Source organism: Pipra filicauda, unplaced genomic scaffold (genome assembly GCF_003945595.2).
Source record: "Pipra filicauda isolate LSUMZ 115617 unplaced genomic scaffold, ASM394559v2 scaffold523_size368350_pilon, whole genome shotgun sequence".
NCBI classification, from domain to species: Eukaryota; Metazoa; Chordata; class Aves; order Passeriformes; family Pipridae; genus Pipra; species Pipra filicauda.
The window spans coordinates 226,915-252,188 of record NW_024104669.1 but is presented as its reverse complement, the minus strand read 5'-3'; the positions used below and the strand labels follow the sequence as shown (position 1 = coordinate 252,188).

The window sequence follows — 25,274 nt, the reverse complement described above, 5'->3', positions numbered from 1 at the left end:
ACAGTGCTGGGCTTTGGGACACTTCTGCAGCGTATGTCCAGAATATTCAATAAATAACTTATTTCTTTACCCAGTACAGTTCCCAGCTTCACACTGACTGTTGCCACAAATGAGATTGATGATGATTTGTTTCACTTTTAATTCCAAATGAATGACTGCAAGTCCCAGGAGGAGGGTTTCAGTTAAGGTGCACAATGGAAGGGTGAAGCTGAGGACATGCACCATGACATATAAAGCAGCCTGGTCTGGAATAAGCTCACTCAAACCAGCTCTGACAGCGAGTCAGAAGGCATTGTTTCAGCATTAAGTAGTTTGTTAATACTTTTCAAAGAAATTCAGTTTCTGCACAAGGATCTCTTGCCTGGTTCAGCAAACTGGTAAAAATGAGCAGAACTGTAATGCTCCAGATGGAAGCACAGTATTTGGCTTGGTACCTAGTCCGTAATTCACATAGGGTGTCTATGCTCTCTATAACCGGCAGGATAGGATGAGCAGAGACAGGCCTGTTAAATGATTCCAGCTTCCGTTGGATGTTTTAAAATCAGTGATTATGGGGTTTCATAACAAATTTCTAAAAGGCCCTTTTGCCGTGGTTCACAGTCTGTCCTGTGCCCAAAGGAGGAAGGTGACATGGTGGTTTGCTCTCTCCCTGCCAAGGGAACTTTCCTGTCTGACCATTCAGGAGCCACTCTGGGAGTCTCGCTTGCATCACCCCAAACTTCAACTGCTGAAACTGAAGCCCCTTTGCAGTGAGTGGCTCCAGTGAGATGACAAGTGCCCCCCTTGACTCCCTACACACACCACTCTCACACAGTTTCTGTCTGGACCCTGGGTTTCCCATAACAGAATCTCAAACGTCTGGTTCCTTGAAGCATCTTAATCATGGTACAGCAACAACAGCTTGAGACGGTATCTGTGGGGAGGGACCCCCAGCAAAGAGATCCTTGGGCTTTTCTACCTTCACAGTCTACCCACCCCCTCTTCACATGCCTTGCACACCCCTCTTGGTCCAATAGTGATATTTGGTCTGGGGTCTTGTTGTTCACTGGGCCCTCTGGAGTCTCTGGGTGACTGTCCACTCCCACCCCGTTGGTGCCGCAGCGCCCTGTGCAGGGAAAGGGTCAGCACCCATTCACAGCTCAACTCCTGTGAGCAATTTACCCCACCCAGGGCACAATGAGCAGCTTGCACACCCAGCTACTGGCACTAGGTGTATTCTTCAACATCCTTTAGGCCCCTACAGAGCTGGCATGAGTTATAGATGAGTAACCACGCTTGCCAGTGCTCCTGAAGGATGATGGATGCAGCCACGAGCTGTCCCTCCCTGCACGTGCGGTAGGTGCTTTCAGCCCACAGCAGAGACTTGTCACAGTATCACAGAATATTCCAAGTTGGAAGGGACTTACAAGGATCATTGAGTCCAACTCTTAAGTGAATGGCCCATATGGGGATTGAACCCTCCACCTTGTTATTAGCACCCTGTCCTAACCAACTGAGCTAGTGTCAGGGTTCTCCCACCCACAGTGGAGCTGCTGCACACTCTCCTCCGGCAGAATGCAGGGCTGGTCTCGTGGTGGGCACAGAAGGAGCAGGGCCCTGGGGAAGGGATGATGCCTCCAGGCTGCCCCATGGCCACTTCTGTTCAACTAAAGTTAAAACAGAGCATGTCTGTGAGCATGCAATGGGAACATGTCCTCAGCCTGGCAGTGCGAGCCCTGCCCTGCTTACACCCACAGCAGGGACCACAGACATCCGGGACAGCCACAGGCTCCTCTCCTGAGCATCACTGGGGCCACGTGCCTGGTTACAATTAAAGAACCAAAAAGGAGTGCAGGAGAAGGTGCTGGTGCTCCTCATGAATACACAGCTCCTTTGGTCACAGGGACAGCTGCGGGGCAAGCGGTCCTTCCAGGGCTCGGAGTCTGACCTGTTTCTCTCATTTTTGAAGCCAAGAGGAAACGGTGGGGGAAGCACCTTCAATAAACTACTGGGGATGAGTGAGTATTTTCTTTAACAAAACACCTGCACCATTTCCAGCACTTGCAAGCAAAACAAAATCTGAGGTCCATGGCATTTCAACACACAGAAGTAATGCAAGGTAATGTTCAAAAACCCATCTAAAACTTTTCAGCATCTTCCTTTGTATGTGCCTAAAGCACAGCCTGTCCCTTGCTCACTCTGAGAATAAGCAAATTCTCAAGTTCTGTTTATTTCAGCATGTTATTCCCAAGGAAATCCTCTCCTTGGAGGGAATGAAACTGGAAAATGTCACCCTAAACCAGAAGTCAAACCTTAAAGAGTGGCAATGAGATCCAAGTCAGGTCTGAGGATGGGCTTGTTTTCACCACACTTAGGCCTGCTCCCAGCACAAGGTAGTGCATCAGCTCACCTCCTTCCAGCACTTAGGCAGCTCAGAAAGACAACACTGACCCTGTGCAGCCCAGAACTATGCTGGGTAGCCCTGCTAATGCTGCAAGTGTCTACCTGGCCAGAGCCGCTTCCACTACTCACACTGGCCTCCCCCACGGTGGCGGCTGATAGTTTACTTGCAGCAGAGCAGCTGGGAGGGCACTGGGATGGAACACCCACGGCTGCAGCTCCTCCAGGCTTCCTGCAGCACCTTGCCAGATATGGAGAGTGGCGCAACAAGCCGCCTTGGGAAGCAAAAATGAGACAGGCTGTGCTTTCCTCTTCCTGCCTGGACAAAACTGCCTGAGCAACATGAGAGCTTCCCGCTCGAGACGCACGTAAACAGAGCACCCACGGCCCCTGCAGCCTTTCACCTACTCAACTCTGTTTACAGATTTCACTCCTCGCTTTTTTCCCACCCCTGCAAACCAATACCTGAGTGTGTGCGGGTGTTGCACTTGGCAGGGCCACGTGGTGTTCTCCTGACATACATTTGAGGCCAGATATGTAACTGTGCTGCTGAGAGATTTAAGATGAGAAAACTTTTCCAGAACATTTAAGCTGTAAAAATAATCATAATAAGAGGCCTTCTTAAATGTGCAGGTTTAGTCCTGACAAGCTCCTTGCTACTCTACTCAGTACAAAGCATAGACAGACTGTGACTTAAGAGCTTCCTCAGTAAACAAAACAGTAAATGAGTAAAATAAACTAATATATCTAGAAAAACAAATGCTTCTTAAAATTCCACTTAAACACATTTTTATTTTATAGCAGCAAGAAAGGAGCACTTAAAATTATTTTAACAGGGAAAAGGTCTTACCCCAATGTACTAAAATAAGCAAAGAATTATGGCTGAGATTTTCAAATCTGCCTAAGGGATTCAAGTCTCCAACTAAAACAAACAAAGTGAGCACCCAAATGCTTTGAGCAGCCTCAAAAATCCTTCTATCCGTGTGCACAGGGCCACGCGTATAAATTACAGAGCTGCACAAGTAAAAGACTTGGCACGTCTTTCACCAAAGCAACCGTTTCAAGGGATTCTGAGAACATAAATACATAAAAATTAACTCCAGTGAGTTGCGGTATTTGAAAGAGTGCTCTGTTGGTCTGTCACATGATCTAATCAATACTCATTGTTTATTTAACAAGAGTAAATTTGACCCAAAAATTTCTAAAGTCTCAAGCTCTCCAACACCCAGTGCCAGCAGGATTATTTAAGGGCATTCACCCAGACTTACCAAATAGCCCTGCAGTAACCAAAAGGACTGACACACCATTTGAGTTTGGGCTGGCCAGGCCCCGTGCTAATAATAGCCATCCTAAAGAGGGGAGAGGGGTCTGAGCAAGCAGGGCCACACACAGGTCTGCTCCTAAAAAATGTGACTTTACTGTATCATCTGCGTCATCCTAATTCTGATCCATAAAGCTTCCTTCAGCATAAGTTGCTCCACTGTGTTTTGACTGCAAGCATTCACAACACCTCCAGATGCTCTTACATGAAACTGGAGCCTTTAATTCACTGCTCATAAGGAAACAGATCCAAACTGTGACAGGTTGACAATAATGCAACTCCCATGGAGCACAAAATATAGGGGTGGAGAAGAAGGGGATGTCACACAAGCTTTAGGAATTCCCAGGACTTCGCCAGAAGTGAGAAGTCCTGGGAACCTGAAGTCCTCTGCCTGATCAAGGAGCAGGCAAAGCTTTCTGGAGAATTGTTACAGATGTTATGTGTTCCAGAGCACTAGACATTAAAGCTTATATTGTACACTGTCTCATGGGGCTGACCTGCATTTGAGGTGAACATCAAAGCTTCATGAAGAAAAAGGAAACCAAAGGCTTCCTCCTTTTTTCTGTACTCATGTTCTAACACCAGTTCCAGCCAGTACTCACTGATTGTGAACAGGACCCACAAGGGTGGCATCCGCCACCAGTGCATCCAGGTTTGCGCAGTGAAGGCTGAACACACAAGCAGAAGAGAAGTGTGGAAAATATGACCCACCTTATCTGAAAAAGCCTTTCGTAGGCACAAGAACCCTCACTTGTTGCTTTCTCTTTCTCCCACACTCACATTGATGCTGGAAATGTCCTTTTTTGGGAGGGCCCTGAAGAGAGTTCCTGGTAAGCACACAACCCTGATTGTGCAGGGCAGGACGTGGCTGTTTTCTGGTAGTGAAAACTGTTCCAGCTGCAAAACAAACACATGTACACACACAGACATTACAACACCAGTGGTTTTTTTACAACTGGTGCCATCAAATTAATGAAAAGGGTCTTCATCTTCAAAGCCTCTTAAAACTAACTAAAGCATATTTAACTGAAGCATCTTGTTAACTTCTTGAAACGAACCACTAGATGCAAACTTTCTTCTGGTAGACATCTCTCTCTCATTCTGTCTTTCAGTCCTTGCTCAAAACAGCTCACTGCACTGGGATCAACAACTGTAGAACTCTTTTTATTTCTGCCCAGTATCTGCATTTTCAGTCCCTAAACAAAGGAAGATGAAATAGTATTTTGCAAGAATCATTTTATCTTTCCACTATGGCAACCCAGACAGGTTTTTTTCACCAGCACCTGTGAAAAGGCTTCCTGGAAGTTCATGATGGAAACGAACACATCAGTCAAGCTTCAGCCATTCCTCTTCGTGTAGAAATAGAGCTTACCTGCAAAACCCACCTCAAGCTAACTCAGCAACAGGAAGAGACCACTAAAATATTGAAAGTGAAAGGAAAAAAAACATTTCACAGAACTAAACAGTTCTGGAAGCAGTGAGAAATTAATATCAATCTCCCTTGGGAGAATGGAGTTTGTTATACACAGGCCATCTCCTGACTTTTAAAATTATTCTAAATACAAGTTACACTTGTGAAAACCAAAGGGATCACAAAGCCTTTGACCCCAGTCTTACAGCTTCACCCAAAGAGACAGACCCAGGGGCCAAAGAATAGATTCTAGATGGACAAGTACATTTCTGTACTTGTACACAGGAACAGAGCCACTGCCCCTGCGCAGAGCAAACCTCTGAGAGATGGTAACAGTCAGCTGCAGGATAAAGGCAACCAAGCTGTTCCCTGAGGCAGCTGCTCTGGGAGAGCCTGGTTCCCAGGGTCTGAAATTGTCCTCTCTGTCCCCTATCTCAAAGCTACAGCATACCATCTTATCCACTTCCTTTGTGCCCTTGCAGGACCCTCAGCCTTTTTCAGCTTCTCGTAAAGTTGAGTCCCCACCACAGTATCTTCTCTCTCCTTGCAGTTTTTACCCAGGTCTCTTGGCAGCAAAGGACAGTCTGTGATATGTTGGAGCTGCAGACACACCAGTGAACATCTGCATGCCAAGCAGCCAGCAAACAGGCAGGCCCGAGCTTGCTCTGTCTCTCCCTCCACAAAACTCTCCTCTGCCCAGCTGATGGTTCTTGTTGGCCTTGTGGGCACTCATGGTGGAATCCACCTCATCTTCCCTGCTTTGTAGTCCCTCACTGGGGTAGTTGCCCAGGTTCCCATTACTGGCATGGTAGATAAGAGTCAACAGAGCTCAGAATGCAATTCATTCCACGTCACGGAAAAATGTAACATGCTTGAACCCTGTGGTTTACATTTATTAGCACTTCACTGACTATAAAAAGAGCTATAAAAACAGATGTTTGTGTTAATCTTCAGTGAACTCCACCCATAGTGACTCTGGCTACATTTACATATGCTTTGCTGTTGGAACCCAAGAACAACTTGGGCCCAGGGTCAAACAGTGCAAACTGGCTCCATTTCCTGCTGCTCTCAACAGGAGTCCTTTGGGGCAGATGATTTGCACCCAGAGAAAAGATGAACAGGAGCATGTCAGCCCATGGCCCACCTCCCCAGGCCTCCTCAGCCTCCCATGCCTGTGCACTCATCATGCTCCACAGCCTTTCAAGGCTGTTTTGCAACAGACATGTGCCTACACGTTTACACCCTTCCGAACACTGACCTCATCCGCTGTCCCTTCTTCCAGTCATGGAGAGGAGACATTGGACAACGGAGACAGCAGTCAGAGGCAGGTTCAGATTGATGAGGTCTTTACAAGGCTATCTGCCAGCCCTTTAACTACAGCACATCACTCCCTGGGTCCCCATCTCAACAGACCAGGGAATCACCCCTTGGAGGCTGGCAGGCCCTGCGGAGTCATGGGTACCATAATCAGCTACACAGGCTCAGTCTGCACCACAGATTCTATTGGGAAAGCATGTCCTGTTTACAACGGACAAGCCCTCTTCTAGAAGAGATTCCCTGAAGTCAGGATGCCACTCTGCACATCACCTCAAACAAGTCCACTGTCTCTCTCCTTCTTACTGTGTGTCGTAGTTTAACCCCACCTGGCAACTAAGGACCACGCAGCCACTTGCTCACTGCTCCCCCTGCCCACTAGGATGAGGAAGAGAATCAGGAAAAAAGGTAAAACCTGTTAGTTAAGAACAGTTTAATAATTGAAATAAAGTAAACTATTATGATGATGCTAATAATAATAATAATAACAATAATTCAAAAATCAATAATAGTAATGAAAAGGGAGAGAACAAAAAGAGCTGTAAATAAACCCCAAGAAAGACAAGTGATGTACAATACAATTTCTCACGAGCCCTGTCCAATGCCCAAACCATCCCCGGGCAGCTTCCAGCCAGCTCCTCACAGTTTATGTACTGAACACGACATCCTCTGGCATGGAACATACCTTGGCCAGTCCGGGACAGCTGTCCTGTCTATGCTCCTTTTGACCTTCTTGTGCAGCTCCTCACTGGCAGGGCAGGGGAAGCTGAAATTTTGGGTATGAACTACTAGCAACAATTAAAACATCAGGGTGTTGTCAACATTATTCTCATCCTAAATCCCAAACACATCACTGTACCAGCTACTGGGAAGAAAATTAACTATAACAGCCAAAACCAGGACATTGTGGCTCCTGCAAAGTGAGTGTCCGTAGGACCAAGGATGAGCTGTGGGACAGAGATGACTCTCCAACAGTGAGCTTCAAGCCCAAAGTGCATGTCTCCTAGAGAGAGCTGCAGGAATGAAGTGCATGTCCCTAAAATCAAGCTGCAAGAGCAAAGTGAGACACACAGAGAAGAATTCAGGGAGCAGCTGGATTCTGGTACCATGCTGCCATGCAGGTGGTTGGTATGCATGGCAGATTGCATAACCTGCACAATCTACAGCTACAGCTGGGATCTTCAAAGTCCAGGGGCTGGGAACATTTGATGAAAATCTTTGAGCAAGTTTTTCTGCTCATGAGGGCAACCCCACTGACGGGGATTCCCTCCCTATGGTTTCTGGCAAAGCCAACACCGTCCCTGCACATTGTGCATTCAGAGAGTAAACAGAGATCTTCTTGTAGCCCCTCATGTCAATCTGAGAACACAGTGAGGTTACTTGCACTGAGGAACACCAAAGCTGGCTTTCAGGAAGGCTCCCATTTTAAAGATTTAAAGTAGAATTGCTTAATCCTTATATTGCTGCCAAGAGACTACATGAGCAGCATGTGGCTCTTACGACGTCTCTAAATGAAACTCAAGGCCTTGATGTCCACGGTCCCACAAGTGTGTCTGTCCTCTGCCCTTAGTTCCTGTGAAATCTTAAGAAAATTAAAGAAATCAATTACTAATAGTAAGTGGCTTGCTTAACAGCATGCCAGTGTTGTGTTTTGTACCATGATGCCAAGGGTGTAATATACGAGAGAGGCATTTGGCAAGAGACAGCAGTGGAATATGGGAGAGCTCAAGGCCTGCCAGCACATACAGGAGGAGCATATTGGGTACAGGGAGCCAACTGGATGCAGTTTAGTCTGTATCATATGTAGGACATTCTACCTGCATTTTTTTCACCTTCATTTTCCTATCTAGAAATCGTTTGCTTGTAAGAGGTATGCAGTAGGATCAAATATTAGTATCAACAAATTAACACTGCAGGAGCTATTAACACCTCTATCTCATCTGTCATATGGAGCTGAAACTAGTCTATAAGTCAAAAATAATTAAAGGTAGATTTAAAGAAAAGAAGGACCTTCAATCACAGGTCTTCTGTCAAAAGACCTGTCATGGTTTAAACCCTGCCAGCAACTAAGCACCACACAGCTGCTTGCTTAATCCCCAAGCAGTGGGATGGGAAGAGAATCAGAAAAGTGACAAAGCTCAGAGACTGTGATAAAGACAGTCTAATAGGTAAAGCAAAAGCTATGCACACAAGCAAAGCAAAACAAGGAATTCATTCATCCTTCCCCATGGGCAGGCAGGTGTTCAGCCATCTCCAGGAAAGCAGGGTTCCATTCCATGTGATGGTGACTTGGGAAGACAAATGCCACCACTTCAACCATCCTCCTTTTCTTCTTCATCCCCCAGTTTCATATGCTGGACATGATGCTGTATGGTCTGGAATATCTCTTTGGTCAGTTGGGGTCAGCTGTCCTGGCTGTGTCCCCTCCCAATTCCTTGTGCACCTCCAGCACCTTCGCTGGTGGGGTGAGGGGAGAAGCAGAAAAGGTCTTGACTCTGTGTTAGTGCTGCTCAGTGATAACAAAAACATCCCTCTGTTATCAACACTGCTTTCAGCACAAATCCAAAACACAGCCCCAATTCTGCTACTATGAAGAAAACTAAATCTATTCCAACCAAAACCAGCACTTTCTCCCTACACTATGTGGGGACCTGACCATGACATTCTATAGTATGGAATGTTCCTTTGGCCAGTTTGGTCAGTTGTCCTGGCTGTGCTCCCTCCAGGCTTCTGTGCAGCTCCTCACCGGCAGAGCATGGGAAACTGAAAAGTCCTTGACTTAGGGTAAGCACTACTTAGCACCAACTAAAACATCAATGTGTTATCAACATTATTCTCATACTGAAACCATAACACAGCACTGTACCAGCTACTGGTAAGAAAATTAACTCTATCCCAGTCAAAACCAGGACAATATCTTTAATGGGAGATATGGAAATGCTTTTACCTGTGTTAGGAGGAAAGGTAAAGCTGTCCCTGCTGACTTGTCCATTATATTATAACGCCACATAACACCACCATCTCACCTCCTTCATATCTCCAGGATTTAGCCCGTCAGAGGAATTTTTGAAATGCAGCAGCCATTAGGTCACTGTGTAACAAGCAAATTCTGTTCTGGCATGAAAAAGCACACAAATGTGTTTCTAAGGCTTTCATTGGGAAAAACATTTATTTGACAGGTGCCTTTGTTAGCTACACAAGCTCATTCTACAATGCTTAGAGGCTGTTTGCTTCTCATCTTACTGGATGACAGTTCAGCTTCTAAGTAGCCGATTTTGGTAGCAGAAATTCAAACTGATCGGTTAGGTTTTTATACTGAATAGTTTTAATAAATCATAACACCGGGAAAACTCTAAATATAATAAATACACCGTTCCAAGGGATGGAACACACAGACCTGTATGTTATCCTCACAAGCAGAAAACATTCTCAGTTGTGTTTTCCGATATTTTCCAAGTTCTGTCTGCAAACAATGTCACTTGTCACTTTGCCACACTCTTCCTTAGCTCTCCAAAGGTATCCATGTTGTTGTGAAATGACGATCCCCACATAACACAACAATGTTGCCTTTTACTGGAGGTATCACTAGAACCATGAGCATTGCATAAGTGAAAAAAGACCACACAAGATACTAAACAAAAATAAACACATGGTTATACCACGTGAAGTGAAATAGGAAGCATACTCCACATTAAAGAATCAACAAATCATTCCAATTTTAATTCCTGATTTCCACTACAGAGGATTCACAGGATTTCTTGGATCAAGACATGCAATAAGTATCTGACTTGGCTGGCTTGAGCTGACCAGACACCTGTTCTGGCTGACCTTCCAGAAAGACAGATGGGAAGCAGGGCTATAGCTGGTACCACCATCCTGTGCATCCTGTCCTGAGAAGAAACACAGCCACAGGACCTGAGGAAAGTTCTAGGTGGCATACAACCTAACTCTTAACTTAAGGAATTGAATATAAAACCTCTCACAATTGTATTGAAGTGATCATTTACTCACCTAGACACTTTCTGCCCTGAATAAAACAGCCACCTATCCCACAGTCTTAACGTGAAACAGGTACAAATTAGAGGTTAAAAATACATCATGTCTCTTGTTCACTAGTATATAGAAGCCAGAGAGTTTAGGATAAAGGAGCAACTTAAAACACCATCTTAATTCCGCATGCCAAAGCCAAGATAAGCCACAGATAACAGAGCTGTGTTTGTTAAGAGCAGGGTGAAATTCAGCAGACTGGAGTTTCACCTGACTTAGCCTCAGTCCTTAGACTGCAGTTACAAAGTTGGCCAGTAATTTACCTGCTATATTGCCAATTTTCTTCTCTAATTTATTGTCCTAATCCCATGACAATTTAGCTTTCCACATCAGAAGAATAAGATGCTGCATCCCTGAAAGTGTTCACCGCCAGACTGGATGGGGCTTTGAGCAACCTGGTCTAGTGGAAGGTGTCCATGTCCACGGCAGGGGGGTTGGAACTAGATGATCTTTAAGGTCCCTTCCAACCCAAATCATCCTATGACCTGCAGGCTGGACAAAGTGTTTTTGGGGAAAATTTAAACTTAAGATATAGTATAATAAGCACACACAAATAACCCAAAAGTGCTTAACGGTCAAAATCCTAAATGTCTTCACAAAAAAACCCAAACAACCCAGACATGTCCATTTTTCTCCTGGACAGCATAAAACCACATCCCCAGCTTCTCTGGGAAACTGAATGGAAAATACTTGTGAATTGACAGTGATCCTTTAGCTGCTTCCAGTGATTGCCAGAGAAAATCAGCTTCGCTGAAAACAGCTCACTTGCCAAAAAGGAGTTTCTCTTACCTGCCCTTGGCAACATTAGGGGTGTTTGAGGTTTCCCCTCACCCCACCAGGCCGTCTCCTATGGTAGCAGTGCAAACATCAGTACTGCTAACAGCCTCTGAAGCTTTCCACTGAGCAGGCACGGCAGGGCTGGAACTGTGGTGACTCAGGAACAGCCACAAATGCTCCAGAGACAAAGAGCCATGAGCAATACTGTGTAAAATGCACGTACACAAAAACTGGGGTGAGTATCATGTATGGCTGAGAAGGAACATGGCACTGCCAGGAAAACAGGAATTGCTCCATCTGGCAATCAATCAGACTGGCAAAGCAAACTAAAACCCATGACCTGAAATCTTAATGACAAAGTTCTGTTTTTCACTTGGTACTCTAATAAGCAATTGCAGAACCAGGACAAAACAGTTTTTCCCTGAGGTTGGGATATGTGAGGAAAATAGGGCATGAAGAAGGGAAAAAGAAGACAATCCACCTTGTTGCTGATTATACGCTCCCTTTCCCCAGTTGTTTGATATATAAAGCTCTGCAACTGCTGTCTGTAACAGCAGGGATATTTTCCTACTTATCAATAAATGAACAGGAGCAGTAGTAGGCATGTCAGGAAAAGATAACAGCCCCACACTGTACAACCCTCTCTTGCCCTGGACTTGCCGCCTGCTGCCTCCAGCCCTCCTTCCACCCCCTCTGCATTCTCTGTTTTCTCCCTTCCTTCCGTCCTTCCTCTCATGTTCCCCAGCTGCCATTTCAGAGCTGCCTTTCCCTGGCCACCCCCTCAGCTTCAGCTGCTTTCAGACACCCACCGCATTGCTCTGCATATGAAAATGAGCCGTCACATTTTCCAGCCTCTGAAGCAAGAGATTATTTTTGGGAGAGGTGGTTTTCACAGTTCTGCCCTGCAGTTCACAGGCAGAGCACAGGGCAGGGGAAGAAGAGGAGGGGAGGTACAGCAGTTGAACATGCAGGGCTCCTAGCTGTGCACTCAGAAGGGACCGAAGGTCTCTGGGGGGACACAAAGCTCCCATGGACTATGAGAGTCAAGGAACAGATAAGTCTCCTCACTTCCGAGGGCTGCTCTTTCCCAGCCCCAGGCCAGCTGTCACCGAGATGACAGTCGAGCCTGCTTATGGAGGACAAAGCCCCTCTCCACCCTCTCACAAGAAATCCCTCACCCCACCTGCATCCCGATGCCCCACACCACCAGGCAGCCTTTTACAGAGCCCATATTTCCTGCCAAACTCAGACCTCATCAGAAGATCTGGCCTAAAGGTCCTGAGAAGGGGAAATGGAACAGGATTTTGACCTACCAGTCCAACCCCAGCCTTTCTGTGCCCTTTGACTGCAGCTGGTCAGTGCAAAATGCAAAACCTGCAGGGACAGGAGGTCCTGTGCACCAGGATAGCAGCAGCAGCAGACAAGTACTGACATGGTGGAAACAAAGCCCAGGGCTGAGAGGAGACTCTCACACAGGGAGAACGAGCAGGAGGCTTCCTGAGTAACCAGACCTGCAGACTGAAGAGAGGCACAGTTGCTCTGGAAATTAAAGTTGAAACAAACTGGTTTAAAGATGCAAAGAAAGAGGGCAGTTGGGGAGGCAGGGCTGGGAACACCATGGGATGGAGTGGCTGGAGGTGTCCATGTAGGAGAAATATATTAGGGAGGATCCAGAAATGGCTGAGGAGGTGGCAGGATATGAATGGCCATAGGTGGTGCAGAGCAGGCTCTGGCAGGTGCAGGTGATGGGAATGGCCACAGGGAGAGGCTTTCACGGAGCAAAAGCAGTAGAGATGTCATGGGAAGGAAGGTGCATTAAGAAGTATTAAGAAGCAGTATGTGTGCTAGGGCACGTGACATTGGCGAGTGGGAAAGGCGAGCTGTCAGGACCTGTGGAGAATCGCTGCTGGAAGCAGTGCCACAGGCAGCAAGGGCAATCCTGCAGGACCCTCAGCAAAGAAAAGCTGATAGGGCTTACTGGGAAGCCAAAGTGAGGACGGACAAGGAGGTAAAGCAAGGACAGGGGGAGAGGGAAGTAATGGGAAAAGGACAAAACATAACAGGCCACCCCCTAAGCATGAGCTGCTATTGCAAGACAGTCCTTTCTTATTTTCTCACAGTTACACTATAGTGGAGTGCGGAAGTACCTGTCAGCATTGGGGCACATCCTAGTTCACTTCACATAAACTGGGGGAGATATGGCCAAAACTCCAAAATACTTACAACAGCTTTGCTCAGTGTCCCCTGAAACTCACCCTTCTGACAAATCTAAAAGGCACGTGATCCAGCTCAAACATTGCTATGCTAATTTCTTCATCTTTCCATTTTATATGAAATAATTGTATTCCCTCCAAAGAGCACTTCTGGAACATTATTGCAGAATCATCTTAACTTCCTCAAACAGTCCGGCACATACCTCCAATACCTTGCCATAGCAAGCAAACTAAAAATGGCAACAGTATTTCAGTATTTGTTCATGTGGGTAACTGGGTTTTTAACACTATAAAGTTCTCACTATAACAGTAAAACCTTTGCATTACATACAGGTAAGGGTGAAAAAGGTGAGTTTTCTGCTGAATGTACAGGAGGAAGCTATTAGTTTTGTGAGTGAATTTATCACACAAGCTTAAACTGTAATGCCGGTGCAACTTTTACAGATTTAGTTTTAGGGGAAATAATATGCTTCAAGTGAGAATTCAAAATGTTTTTAAAAAAACCCAATTATAATCACAAAAAACATCATAGAACTTACCATAAACAGAAAATACAGAATTTCACCAAGAAGTATTGTGCATTAGTTCCATGACTTCTATTTCAGCTGGAGTGGATGCAGACAGATGCACTTGTGAGCCAAGAGCTCACGTGCCTCATGTGACAGTAACACCTTTTGGCAAAGGACAGCAAGTTCTGGGAGCCAAGCAACCATTTTATCAACATTTTTTCCCTGTTGATTTCAGTGTGAAACACACAGTAAACACACCTTCTCCTGTTAAGACACCAAATCCAGAGATTTGGGATCCAGTGGAATAATTTGTAAACAACTGTTTGTTACTAGTAGTGAAAGGGATTTGGATCATCCTGAAGTGAATTCTCTTCTGGGAATTCCCTCTAGATAAGGCAGTCAAGCCAATCTGTGCCTGCAGGGATCTTATGACATCTGTCCAAAAGGCATGCAGATAACCATAGGCTGCATAACAGAAAGAAAAGATGGGAGATGCAGATTTCCCTCTGCCAAGTGGCATGTTTTCCTAGAGGTGACAATCATGGAAGCTGTAGGAGTAAGGAGAAAGGGATCCTACCACAGGCAGCCTGGTGCAAGGGGGCATAGCAGGAGGGCACATCCCACCTGATGTGTCCAGAATACCAATGTGAAGCCAAATAACAGAGATTTCAGCTGTACAATGTATCAGTGGAAATATTGGAATTAAAGCAATACCAAAAAAGTGTCTTCCTGAGAATAAAATTATCACTCTTCTGCCAATAGTCATCTTTGAATTGGTTATGTATTACTTTAAATTACATACATTTATGGTCATGTTTTGCAATGTTTATATCCTCATTCTAACTTTAGGCTGAAGAAACTGCTCATTTCTTACAGGTTTTTTTTTTCCACTTTCCAAAACAATTAAACACTCTGGGAGGTTTCCAGGCAAGTGGAACACGTAGGAGGACATCACCTGCTGTCAGATTCCTTCTGTCAATTGGGATTGGTTGACAAGGGGAAGAATTAAACACAATGAAAGAATACTGGACCATGACACCATTGGAAAGGGGAAGGACAAGAAGTCACAGAATCAATTAGGTTGGAAAAGATCTCTAGGATCATTGAGTACAACCTATGACCGAACATCACCATGACAACTAGACCATGGCACTGAGTGCCATGTCCAGTCTTTCCTTAAACATCTCCAACACCACCTCCCTGGGCAGCCCATTCCAGTGTCTAATCACCCCTTCTGAGAAGAAATTCCTCCTAATGTCCAACCTAAACCTCCTCTGGCACAGCTTATGGCTGTGTCCTGTCATCCTGTTGCTTGTTACCTGGGAGAAGAGGCCACCTCCACCTGGCTACAACCTCCTTTCAGGTAGTTGTAGAGAGTGATGAGGTCTCCCCTGAGCCTCCTCTTCTCCAGGCTAAATCCCATCTCCCTCAGCCTCTCCTCATAGGATTTACTGTCTAGACCTTTCACCAGCTTCACTGCCCTCCTCTGGACTCACTCCGGCGCCTCAATGTCCTTTCTGAACTGAGGGACCCAGAACTGGACACAGCACTGGAGGTGTGGCCTCACCAGTGCTGAGTACAGGGGGACAATCACTTCCCTGGTCCTGCTGGCCACACTATTCCTGACACAGGCCAGGATGCCATTGGCCTTCTTGGCCACCTGGGCACACTGCTGGCTCATGTTCAGCTGCTGTCAACCAGCACCTCCAGGTCCTTTTCCACCAGGCCACTTTCCAGGCACTCTTCCCCAAGTCTGTAGTCCTGCCTGGGGTTGTTGTGGCCAAAGTGCAGGACCCGGCACTTGGCCTTACTGAACCTCATACCGCTGGCTTCAGCCCAAAGATCCAGTCTGTCCAGATCCCTCTGCATAGCCTTCCTACCCCTCTGCAGATCAATACTTGCACCCAACTTGGCGTCATCCGCAAATTTACTTGATTCCCTCATCCAGATCATCAATAAAGATATTAAACAGGACTGGGCCCAACACTGATCCCTGGGGGACACCACTGGTGACTGGCTGGCAACCAGATGTAACTCCACTCCCCACCACTCTCTGGGCCCGGCCCTCCAGCCAGTTCCTAACCCAGCAGAGAGTGCCCCTGTCCAAGCCATGGGTTGCAGCTTTCTCAGGAGTATGCTGTGGGAGACAGTGTCAAAGGCTTTGCTGAAGTCCAGGTAGACACATCCACAGCCTTCCCCTCATCCACCAGGCAGGTCACCTGTCATAAAATGAGGTTGGTCAGGCAGGACCTGCCTTTCCTAAACCTATCCTGGCTGGGTTTGATCTCTTGATTGTCCTGTATGTGCTGAATGATGGCACTAAAGATGATCTGCTCCATAACCCTGCCGGGGACCGAGGTCAGGCTGACAGCCCTGTAGTTCTCCAGATCCTCCTTCCGGCCCTTCTTGTGGATGGGAATCACACTGGCCAACCTCCAATCATCTGGAACCTCCCTGATCAGCCAGGACTGATGGTAAATGATGCAGAGCGGCTTGGCAAGCTTTCTGACAGCTCCCTCATCACCCTAGGATGGATCCCATCCGGTCCCATAGACTTGTGAGAATCTAAGTGGCACAGCAAGTCCCTAACTATTTCCTCCTGGATTACAGGGAGTCCATTCTGCTCCCATCCCTGTCCATCAGCTCAAGAGCCAGCTGTCCTGAGGATAACTGGTCCTACTGTTGAAGACTGAGGCAAAGAATGTGTCTGAAAAAAAGAAAAAAAAAAAGAAAAAACCCGAATGATTGAATGAGGCTGAACTGCCTAGGAGAAGGAAGTGAATTTGAATCTGAACGAGCAGGAGAAATGGAACTCAACCATAACGAAGCATCAATAGCATTTCTAGGGCAGAGCACCATTCACAGCTGCAGCCTGGCTCGGATCCGGCTTCCCAGGTCCCTGACACACACCACCGCCCTTTCTGCTCTCATTAAAACTTTCCGACGGGAAAAAGAACCCGCCTTAAACCCTGCACCGAGCAGAATGTATCGCACGGCTCTCGCCCTCCGGTCGCGCCGCAGCCGGCGGGGTATCGCGATTAGCGGTGACCCGGCGGAGCCGCAGCTGCTCCCGAACCAGCCGGGCGGCAGCTGCGGGAGCGGGCGGGGGACCCACGGGGCCGACCTGCCCGGGTCTCCCTCGGGCTGGGCTCTCTCTCGGAGCGCCCGGTGGCAACAGTGTCTTGGCCCGACGTGGACAGCGCCGGGAGCCCAGTGCAGACCTGGGGTGTCCCGACGCGCGGCAGCGACCACACACCCCAGCCCGGGGGTGCTGCCAGGACACAGCCGCGTGTCCCCGGGCGCGCGCAGCCGACGGGATGGGCCGAGAAGGCTCGAGGAGGTCGGACGGACCGCGCCGCCCTCCCCTGCCTCTCCCCCCACCCGCGGCCCCGCTTCACCTCAGCCCGGCGGGGAGCGGGGGCCGCGCCGGGGAGGCTGCTCCCGCTCCCTCCCCCGCCGCCGTGTGACCTCATGCGGGGAGGAAGCGCCGGGCCGCCCCCGCCGCTCCCACAGGGCTGCCGGGGAGGGCAGGGCCGGGGGGGCCGCCCTGACTCAGCCGCCGCGGACACGCCGCGCTGACACTCCGGACACGCCGCCGCGCGGCCGCCGATCACGCGCGGGCGCCCGGCGCTCATTGGCCGCCGCCCCACACACCTTTGCCGGTGATTGGCGGAGGGCGGCCCGGGACCCCACCCACCCCCCCGCGCGCGGGCCCGGGGGCGCCGCCGCCCGAGCGCAAGCGGCGAACAAAAAGAGGAAAACCGGGAGAGCGGCGGCACCGCGGGGCAGGCTCGGCTGGTGAGCGACCTGGGCATCCCGGGCAGGCTGCGCGGGTGGGGAAGGAGGGAGTCCCGGGGATGGCGCGGAGGGAGTCCCCGGGGATGGCACGGCAGGGGGATCCCCAGGGCACGTGCTGGGGCGACCCGGGCGAGAGGAGGGGCCGCGGGCAGTGGCACCGGCGGGAGACCGGGCTGAGGTGGCGGCTGGACGGAGCGAGCCGCGGCGGGCGGCTGGGGCTGCTGGGGGTGATGTCGGAGAGCCGCCCGCGGGGAGAGCCCTCCACGGGGCAGGTTGGCGAGGAAAGCCGCGGGGGGGAGGGAGGGAAGGAGAGAAGCCGCCGGGAACCTGTTGGCAGCGCCGGTGCGGCGCCGTGCAGCCCCTGTGCCCGCGTGCCCACCCGGGCGTGGGCGTCGGGCTCGGCGGCTGCATGTGCCAGGTGGCGGCGGTGAAGGAGGGAGCCGGGGGGATCCCAGCGCCACGCGGGGTGGGCGGTGCGGGGGCCGGGAAGCGGAGCTGCGCTGCGGGAAGAGCCGGCTACCGCCCCCGCACCCGCTCCCAGCGGGGACGCCGCTTCTCTTCCCTTCCCTTCCCCCGCTGCGGGAGGCGCCGGGTGTGGCGGCGCTGACCCCAGCCCGGCCCCCGCCCGCTGTGACGGCTCCTCCCTCCCTCCCTCCCTCCCCGCCGGCCGGCGCCGCGCGCCAGGGGCGGGGGTGCCTCGCGGGGGAACTGGGGGAAAGGTCGGCGCGCGGCGGCGCCCGATCACGCTTTGTTCACGTGCCCCGCCCCGGGCCGCGCCTCTCTCTGCGCCAGCCAATGGGCGCCTAGCGCGGCTCGGGGACAACCAATAAGGAGCGGGCGGGGGCGGTGCGCGCGGGGGCGGCCGGCGGGGTGCACTGAGGTGAGGGTGGTGCGCGCCCAACAGCCGGGGGCGGGGCTCGCGCCTGAGCCACGCCCACTGTGCCCTCTGAGGGGATACACTTATATGTGTAGATAAATATGGATACACAGGAAGTATACATATAGAACATACATACACAGGAGGTCGCAGATTGGACTTGGAGGTCTTTTCCAACCTAATTGTTTCTGTGATTCCGTGAGAGAGATACATATATTCTGTGAAATATATATATGTATTTCATCTCTCCAAGCTGGTGATTTCCTTGCATGTATGCATGTGTGAGAGAGACCCTTTGAGTATTTTCCAGAACATTTTTGGTAGCTTTTGAAAAAGAATGTCCATCATTTGATTGTTTGACTGGTCAAAATCAATCCCGATGCAATCCTTTCTCACATGCCAAAATAAGCACAGTGCTGAAAGCTGTGTCCAAAGCAAAAATGGAAGAGGGAAAGTTTTCATTTCCTTTTTTTGGAGGGGATAAAGATTTTTCTTAAGCTCTCAGACACAGTTCTTGTAAAGTGGAATAACTTTAGCGTGCTTAAATTCAAAGGAGTTCTTTTGTCCCAAGAAAATATGTAATTTTCACCTGATGGCCAGATTTCCCCACTAACAACTTCATAAAAATATTATATAAATAAGAAAGAAGGCAGGAAAATACAGGCACACCAAGTATATTTATCTTGCACAGGTTGTTCTGTTTGTTTTTTACGATGCCGTCTTATAAGCAAGCTGCAAAATATATAATTGCAAAAAATATATGTAACTGCAAAATACTTGAACTTCTCATCAAGTTTAAAGTTTCCTTTTTCCCTTTAACTGAAACAGGAGTAAGAAATGGAGATGATGACTGAGAAACAGAGAGATACAAGGTATTTCTGGAACAATACACCAGAAAAAAGTGATTATGAGGCTGTAGAAGCCCTTATTTCTATGAGTTGCAACTGGAAATCAGACTTCAAGAAACATGCAGAAATGAGACCCATAACTCCAGCATCTGACATGTCAGAGGAAAGTGATGAGGCTTTGCTTCCTGGAGCAGCAGACTTCAATGTGATACCAGCATTTGTAAGTTTTTGAATTTATATGTGCGTGTGCCCGTTTTTAACAATTAGTGTGGTGATGTGTTGTTAACATGCCCCCTTTACTGTGTCTCCCCTGCACAGTGCCTGACACCGCCCTACAGCCCTTCCGACTTCGAGATGTCACAGGTGATCCATCCACTCAGCAAGTCACTGTCCGAGGCCGCCAAGCCTCCTCTGGCCACACCTCGGAGAGAGGCGGAGAGGTCTCCAGCAGCCAGGCCTCTGAAGGCTCAGGTGACGAGTGTTATCCGCCACACGGCCGATGCCCAACTCTGCGATCACAAAACCTGCCCGGTGAGAACAGCCAGTGTGCTCAAATACCAGGATGGTGCTTCCAGGGAAGGAAACAGTAAACAGAAGGCCACAGCAGAGCGCTCCATGTGTTCCGCTGTGATGCCGAGTGGAGCCAGTGCTGAGGGCGGTGGACTGTTGGTGGCAGAAGGAAGAACCATGGAACCAGCTGTTGGTCCAGTGCCCTTGACAAAGCCCTCAGTCAGCAGGGATGAGCCTGTCCCTGAACCAGCACAGCAGCCAGAGGCAGCAGCACCACCATCCCCTGCCCAAGGCAGCGGAGCCCCCTCCGTGCCAGTGATTTGCCAGATGGTCCCACTGCCCTCAAACAACAACATTGTGACGGCCGTAGTGCCCAACACCGTGCCAAGCCAGCAGCCGGCTTTCTGCCAGCCCATGGTCTTCATGGGCACCCAGGTTCCCAAAGGTGCTGTCATGTTTGTTGTGCCCCAGCCAGTCGTGCAGGGCACAAAGGCTCCCACTGTTAGTCCAAATGGCACGAGACTCTCTCCCATTGCCCCTGCTCCTGGCTTTGTACCTTCCACAGCAAAAACCACTCCTCAGGCTGATTCTTCGAGAATAAGAAGTCACATTTGCAGCTACCCAGGATGTGGGAAAACATACTTCAAGAGCTCTCATTTGAAGGCTCACGTCAGAACACACACAGGTCGGTCACTGCTGCTGCACATTAAAATTTAATTTAAAAAATTGTGGTTTTGTACACAGCTTGTTATAGTGATTACTGGATTTGTTCATGGAGCAAATTGTGGGGCAGCAATGAAATATTTTTTTTTGCCAGCGTGCATTATAATGCTGCCTAATCTCTGACAGGAAATCTCCCAGAGGGGAAGGTGACTCAGCAGTTTGTTTGTGCTGGACTCACTTTGTGTCAGAAGGTGTTCAGTAATGCCTCTGTGGAAGCAAGGCCTTGCCCAATGCAGAGTTAAAGATGCCTTATTAGGCTTCTCCTCAGGAATGCCCTTGTCAGAAATGGGTAAAACTCAGAGATTCTTTTATGAAACAATGTAAGGATCCATTCCAAACTATTCCTACCTTGGTTATTTTAGAGTAACTTTTCCATGCCTCAGCCCTTAATTGGAGTAGCAGAAAGAGTCCTCTCTATTTTCACGTAGGCTCACAGTGCAGTACCAGAGCCTGTTACATAAAACATCGTTGCAGGCTGCACTTCAGAGAGGAGTTTTGGGCACGCTGAGTCATCGTTATCTGCAGTTCATGTGGAGCTGAGTTAAAATCATCTGTCTTGAGATGTAAAGACCATTTCAAAATATTTGGTTCCAGGGAATTTTTAACTCTTTGCACTGCATAGCCTTGAGGATAGGGAGTCTAGGTATTTAAATATTGGTATATAAACAATTTTCCACATTTCGTGTGTGTAATATTTATGTAGATTTTTGGATCAACTGTCATAGTAGAAACTTTCCTTTGAAAAAGTCAGGTCCTGCCAATTAAGGCAGTAGTGTTTGTTGCTCAGTTTGTATTCACTGGGTTTTTCCCTTTGTTGTTTTTTTCTTTTAGGAGAGAAGCCGTTTAGTTGCAGTTGGAAAGGCTGTGAGAGGAGGTTTGCGCGGTCTGATGAACTGTCTCGCCACCGCAGAACACACACTGGGGAGAAGAAGTTTGCCTGCCCGATGTGTGAGCGGCGGTTCATGCGCAGCGACCACCTAACGAAGCACGCGCGTCGCCACTTGTCAGCAAAGAAGTTACCGAACTGGCAAATGGAAGTGAGCAAGTTGAACGATGTTGCTGTGCCACCAACGTCTGCGACTGCTCAGTGACAGGACTTGCTCTGAAGATGGTGAAATTAACTGTTTTTGCTGGGATAGGCCGGCTGTAAAAAGGCTTTTGCTCCCGGTCTGTGGTTCTCCTGCGCTGGCTGCTGAGGCCAGTGGAGAGAGGGAAAGGCAGCCTGCACTCAGCCTCAGAAAAAGTTGCTGGGAGAACCAGTGGCTGACTGGAATAGCGGGTGTCCTTTGCACTGATAGGGACAGAGAGAAAGAGAAGGTTCTAGAGCAGAGCAGCCACGTTGTGCCAGTTTTGAAATTTGCAAATTACTCGTGTATACTCTAGATCAGTCAAACACAAGCATTCCTGAGGGTTTGCTGCTGACACCTGAGACCAACTCTGATTTTAGCTACCAGTTGTCAGTCTTCCGTAGGCGCAGACTAGGACAGCGGCAGTGTACGGGCACAGTCTCGAAAGCCCAGAAACCACCTGCGTAAGATAATCTAAACAGGTTTTCCTACCTCTGCCGCCTTTTCTTGGTAGGAATCTTTTCCTCCTAACCATTATCCAGCCCCATCATAACCAATGATTCGGTGCCAGAGTCCTGGAGATTTTAGGCCTCTCCTCCTGCATGGGGTGCTTAACACACTCAGCTTTACACTGCTGTCCAGAGCAGCTTGGGAGGGATGTGCGGGGTCACCACATGGGCAGCCAAAGGGCAGGAACGTTTCTGAATTCTCATTAGCTCTGTAATATTTTCCCAGCTGCTTTGGCAAGCTTTGTGATTGTTACAGCTGGTTATACCTGGGCATTGCACGATGCTTCTGCTTTTGTGTTGCTTACAGTTTCCACCTTCTCACTGCACTTCTTATGAGCGGATACAGGGCACTTTGAAGAGAAACATGGTGACTGTAAAGTACTCGGTTTGATTAAGGAAGAAAACCAAGAATCTTAGGCTTCTTGATTGTGTTATTCTTTGAAAGGCATTTTATGCTAAAAATAAAATGGATATATTGTGTATTGTATTAAATTCGAAAGTTGTGATTTGAAAAGCAAAACAAGGCAGCAAAGACACCGGCCTAGAATTTAAACTAGCTTTTGTGACAATGCATCAATTTTTGCTATTTCTATTTTGTCATATTATGTTGAGGACACATCAGAAAGCGATGGTTTGAAAATAGTGTATTAGATATGCTTTTTGTGACTACTTCAAAGATTTGCACATTTCTTATGTTGTACTTCTTACTTTGTTTACAATAAACCAATTTTCTTTAATATAGACCTCTCTGGTTTTTTTTTTAATTCATAGCAGAACCTCTCCTAATTTTTGATTTTTTTGAAGCACTAAAGGAGTGGAATTTCAAGTCTGCGCTTACTACTCTGCATCTCTATTTTGTTGTGGTTTTGGGTTTTTTCTCTCAGCTCTTTGTCTCCCTCCTTTTCTTCAGCACCCAAAACTAAACATGCTTATATGGGCCATTATAACACTGATGAAAAGCATTTCCTTTTTGTTGGTGATTGCACTGTCTTCCCCAGGAAGGAACCCAGCCTCTGTTCCTGATGGCTCGGCTGTCAGGCAGAGGTGGTGGCAGCTGGCTGCCACCCCCACGGTGTGGGATCCAGGTCCCCTATGGCCTTGAACAGGGCCAGTGGGCAGGCAGGGCTGGCACTGAGATGGGCTGGAGATGGGCTCCAGGCCAGGGGTTTGCCCACCACCATTAAAGCTGTCCCTGTGGGAGTCCCCTGCAGGGAGGAGGGCAGGGAATTGGGGTTCTCATGTCTCAGGGCAGTGGGCAAGCAACACGGCTTCTCTGCCTGCTGCCCCTTCGTGCCAGGGGTGACCATTAGTGCTGCTCCCCTGCCTCCCCTGCCTGCAGGGATCCCCGGATTTCACAATCGTGGGTGTTGACTCACTGCCCTTCCCTGCCAGGCGTTTGAGGCAGGAGCACTCCTTTACCTTATCCTGTTTGACGCAGGGCTCTGCATAGGGAACACCTGAGTCATGATCCTTTCTTGTTCCACGGGGAATACACTGTCATAGGCCAATGCAAAAGAGAGGCTTCTTCCCCAGGAATGTGAGTCCTGCACACCATCTCGTTTCAACGTACTTTTCATTTCGTGAGCATGAGAGAAAATATTGTAACAGCTCTGGATCTCAAACCCTTCCACATCTGCAAGTAGCTTTTGGACAAGGAACCAGCTCTTTTGGTCCTCTCACCAGCTCTGCCTGGTATGCTGAACCTTGAATCCTCTTCAGTGCCTCAGCCCTACAGAAGGAGGGCATAAAATGCCACCTCCCACTGGTATCCTGCCCATGCTGAGCTGGCCCTATGGCTCTCCTCAGCAGTCCATTCAGTGGGCTTCAAAGCCCCTTGAGCTCAGCATGGAGCTGAACTTAAATCTGACTTTCCAACTGAGCAGTTTCATGGTGCCATGCAGTAGAAGAGGAAGAAAGTGTGTGTTTCCATGACTTGGCCGTCTCCACTGCCTGTGTTTTCTGAAGAAAAAGCAGCTGCTGGTGCTTTTTGTGTAGCATTCCACTCCCAAGGTGTGCGTGGGGTGTGCCCTGGGAGCACCCACTGGCTGCACTGCCGGGAGGCTGCCTGTTTCTGGCATTGTTGGGAGCTAAATAAAATACTGCTTCTCCCTCTAAATACAGAATTTAACAGCAAGAAGTGCACTTTGACTGGTTCCAGTCGAAGGCAGAGCTATAATTGTGAATTTACCTTATACACAATTTTTAAAGCTTAACCGTGGAAGCCAGCTGGAAATTAAATTAGCTATTTTGGGGTTTAATCTAAGGCTAACCTGAAAAATGTAGTCAAAAGGGCATTATTAGACATCTTTTCAATGCTGACTTTATTGTGCAATCAAATTTGGCTGCATAGTAGAAAGCTTAATTTTTATGATTTTTCTACAGATTTCTGTGAATATTTAGAACTTCCTTATTCCTGTAGATAAACCAAAGGCACAACTCGTATTTTATCCTCCTGTTTGGGTTCAATGGTGAAGCTGAACAGAAATGCAAACCAAGACGCTCTCAACAACTCCCACAATTAGTACTTGGATGCCAACAGTGGCTGTCGCTGGCTGCAGTGGGTCTTGCTGGGTCTGGGGGGTCGAGCTGAAGGGATCCAAGAGATAGCATGTATTCTTGGAAGAAGATTTTTGAAGTATCTATAAACCCTCCAGCTTGCTGCTTAGCACTGTGCTCTGAAGTGATGCATGCACATGAAAGCCAATGCTGCAGTGGTGACATAGATTACACGAGCTGGAGCGAAAGACATTCCCTATCCCACCAGGCAGCAGGGAAGAGCAGCTGGGGTGTCACAACAAATTGTCTTGGGAAAGGAGGGAGCAAGCCCCTGTGTCCAAAGTAAAGTGATACAGCCCCATGCTTGGTATGCCTACCTTGGCGCTGGAGGAGAGGAGGAAAGGGAGGCTGAAGGTGCCTGCCTGCCCTGGGTGTAGTGCAGGCAGCTCGTTCTGGCCACAGGAGGAGCAGCAGG

General features: G+C 48.5%; 1 protein-coding gene across 2 annotated transcripts; it reads left to right on the top strand.

Moving 5' to 3' along the window:
• Positions 1–17,638: 17,638 nt before the first annotated feature.
• KLF10 (Kruppel like factor 10) lies at positions 17,639–23,040 on the top strand. Of its 2 annotated transcripts, none has more exons than XM_027717615.2 (4): positions 17,639–17,769; positions 19,475–19,714; positions 19,813–20,689; positions 21,559–23,040. In XM_027717615.2, the coding sequence occupies exons 2-4, from the start codon at positions 19,484–19,486 to the stop codon at positions 21,816–21,818; spliced, it is 1,368 nt and encodes a 455-aa protein (XP_027573416.2). In that variant the 5' UTR covers positions 17,639–17,769; positions 19,475–19,483; the 3' UTR covers positions 21,819–23,040. The 2 variants fall into 2 exon arrangements, with proteins under 2 accessions (XP_027573416.2, XP_039242959.1); XM_039387025.1 differs by lacking the exon at positions 17,639–17,769 and adding an exon at positions 18,723–18,812.
• Positions 23,041–25,274: the final 2,234 nt, after the last annotated feature.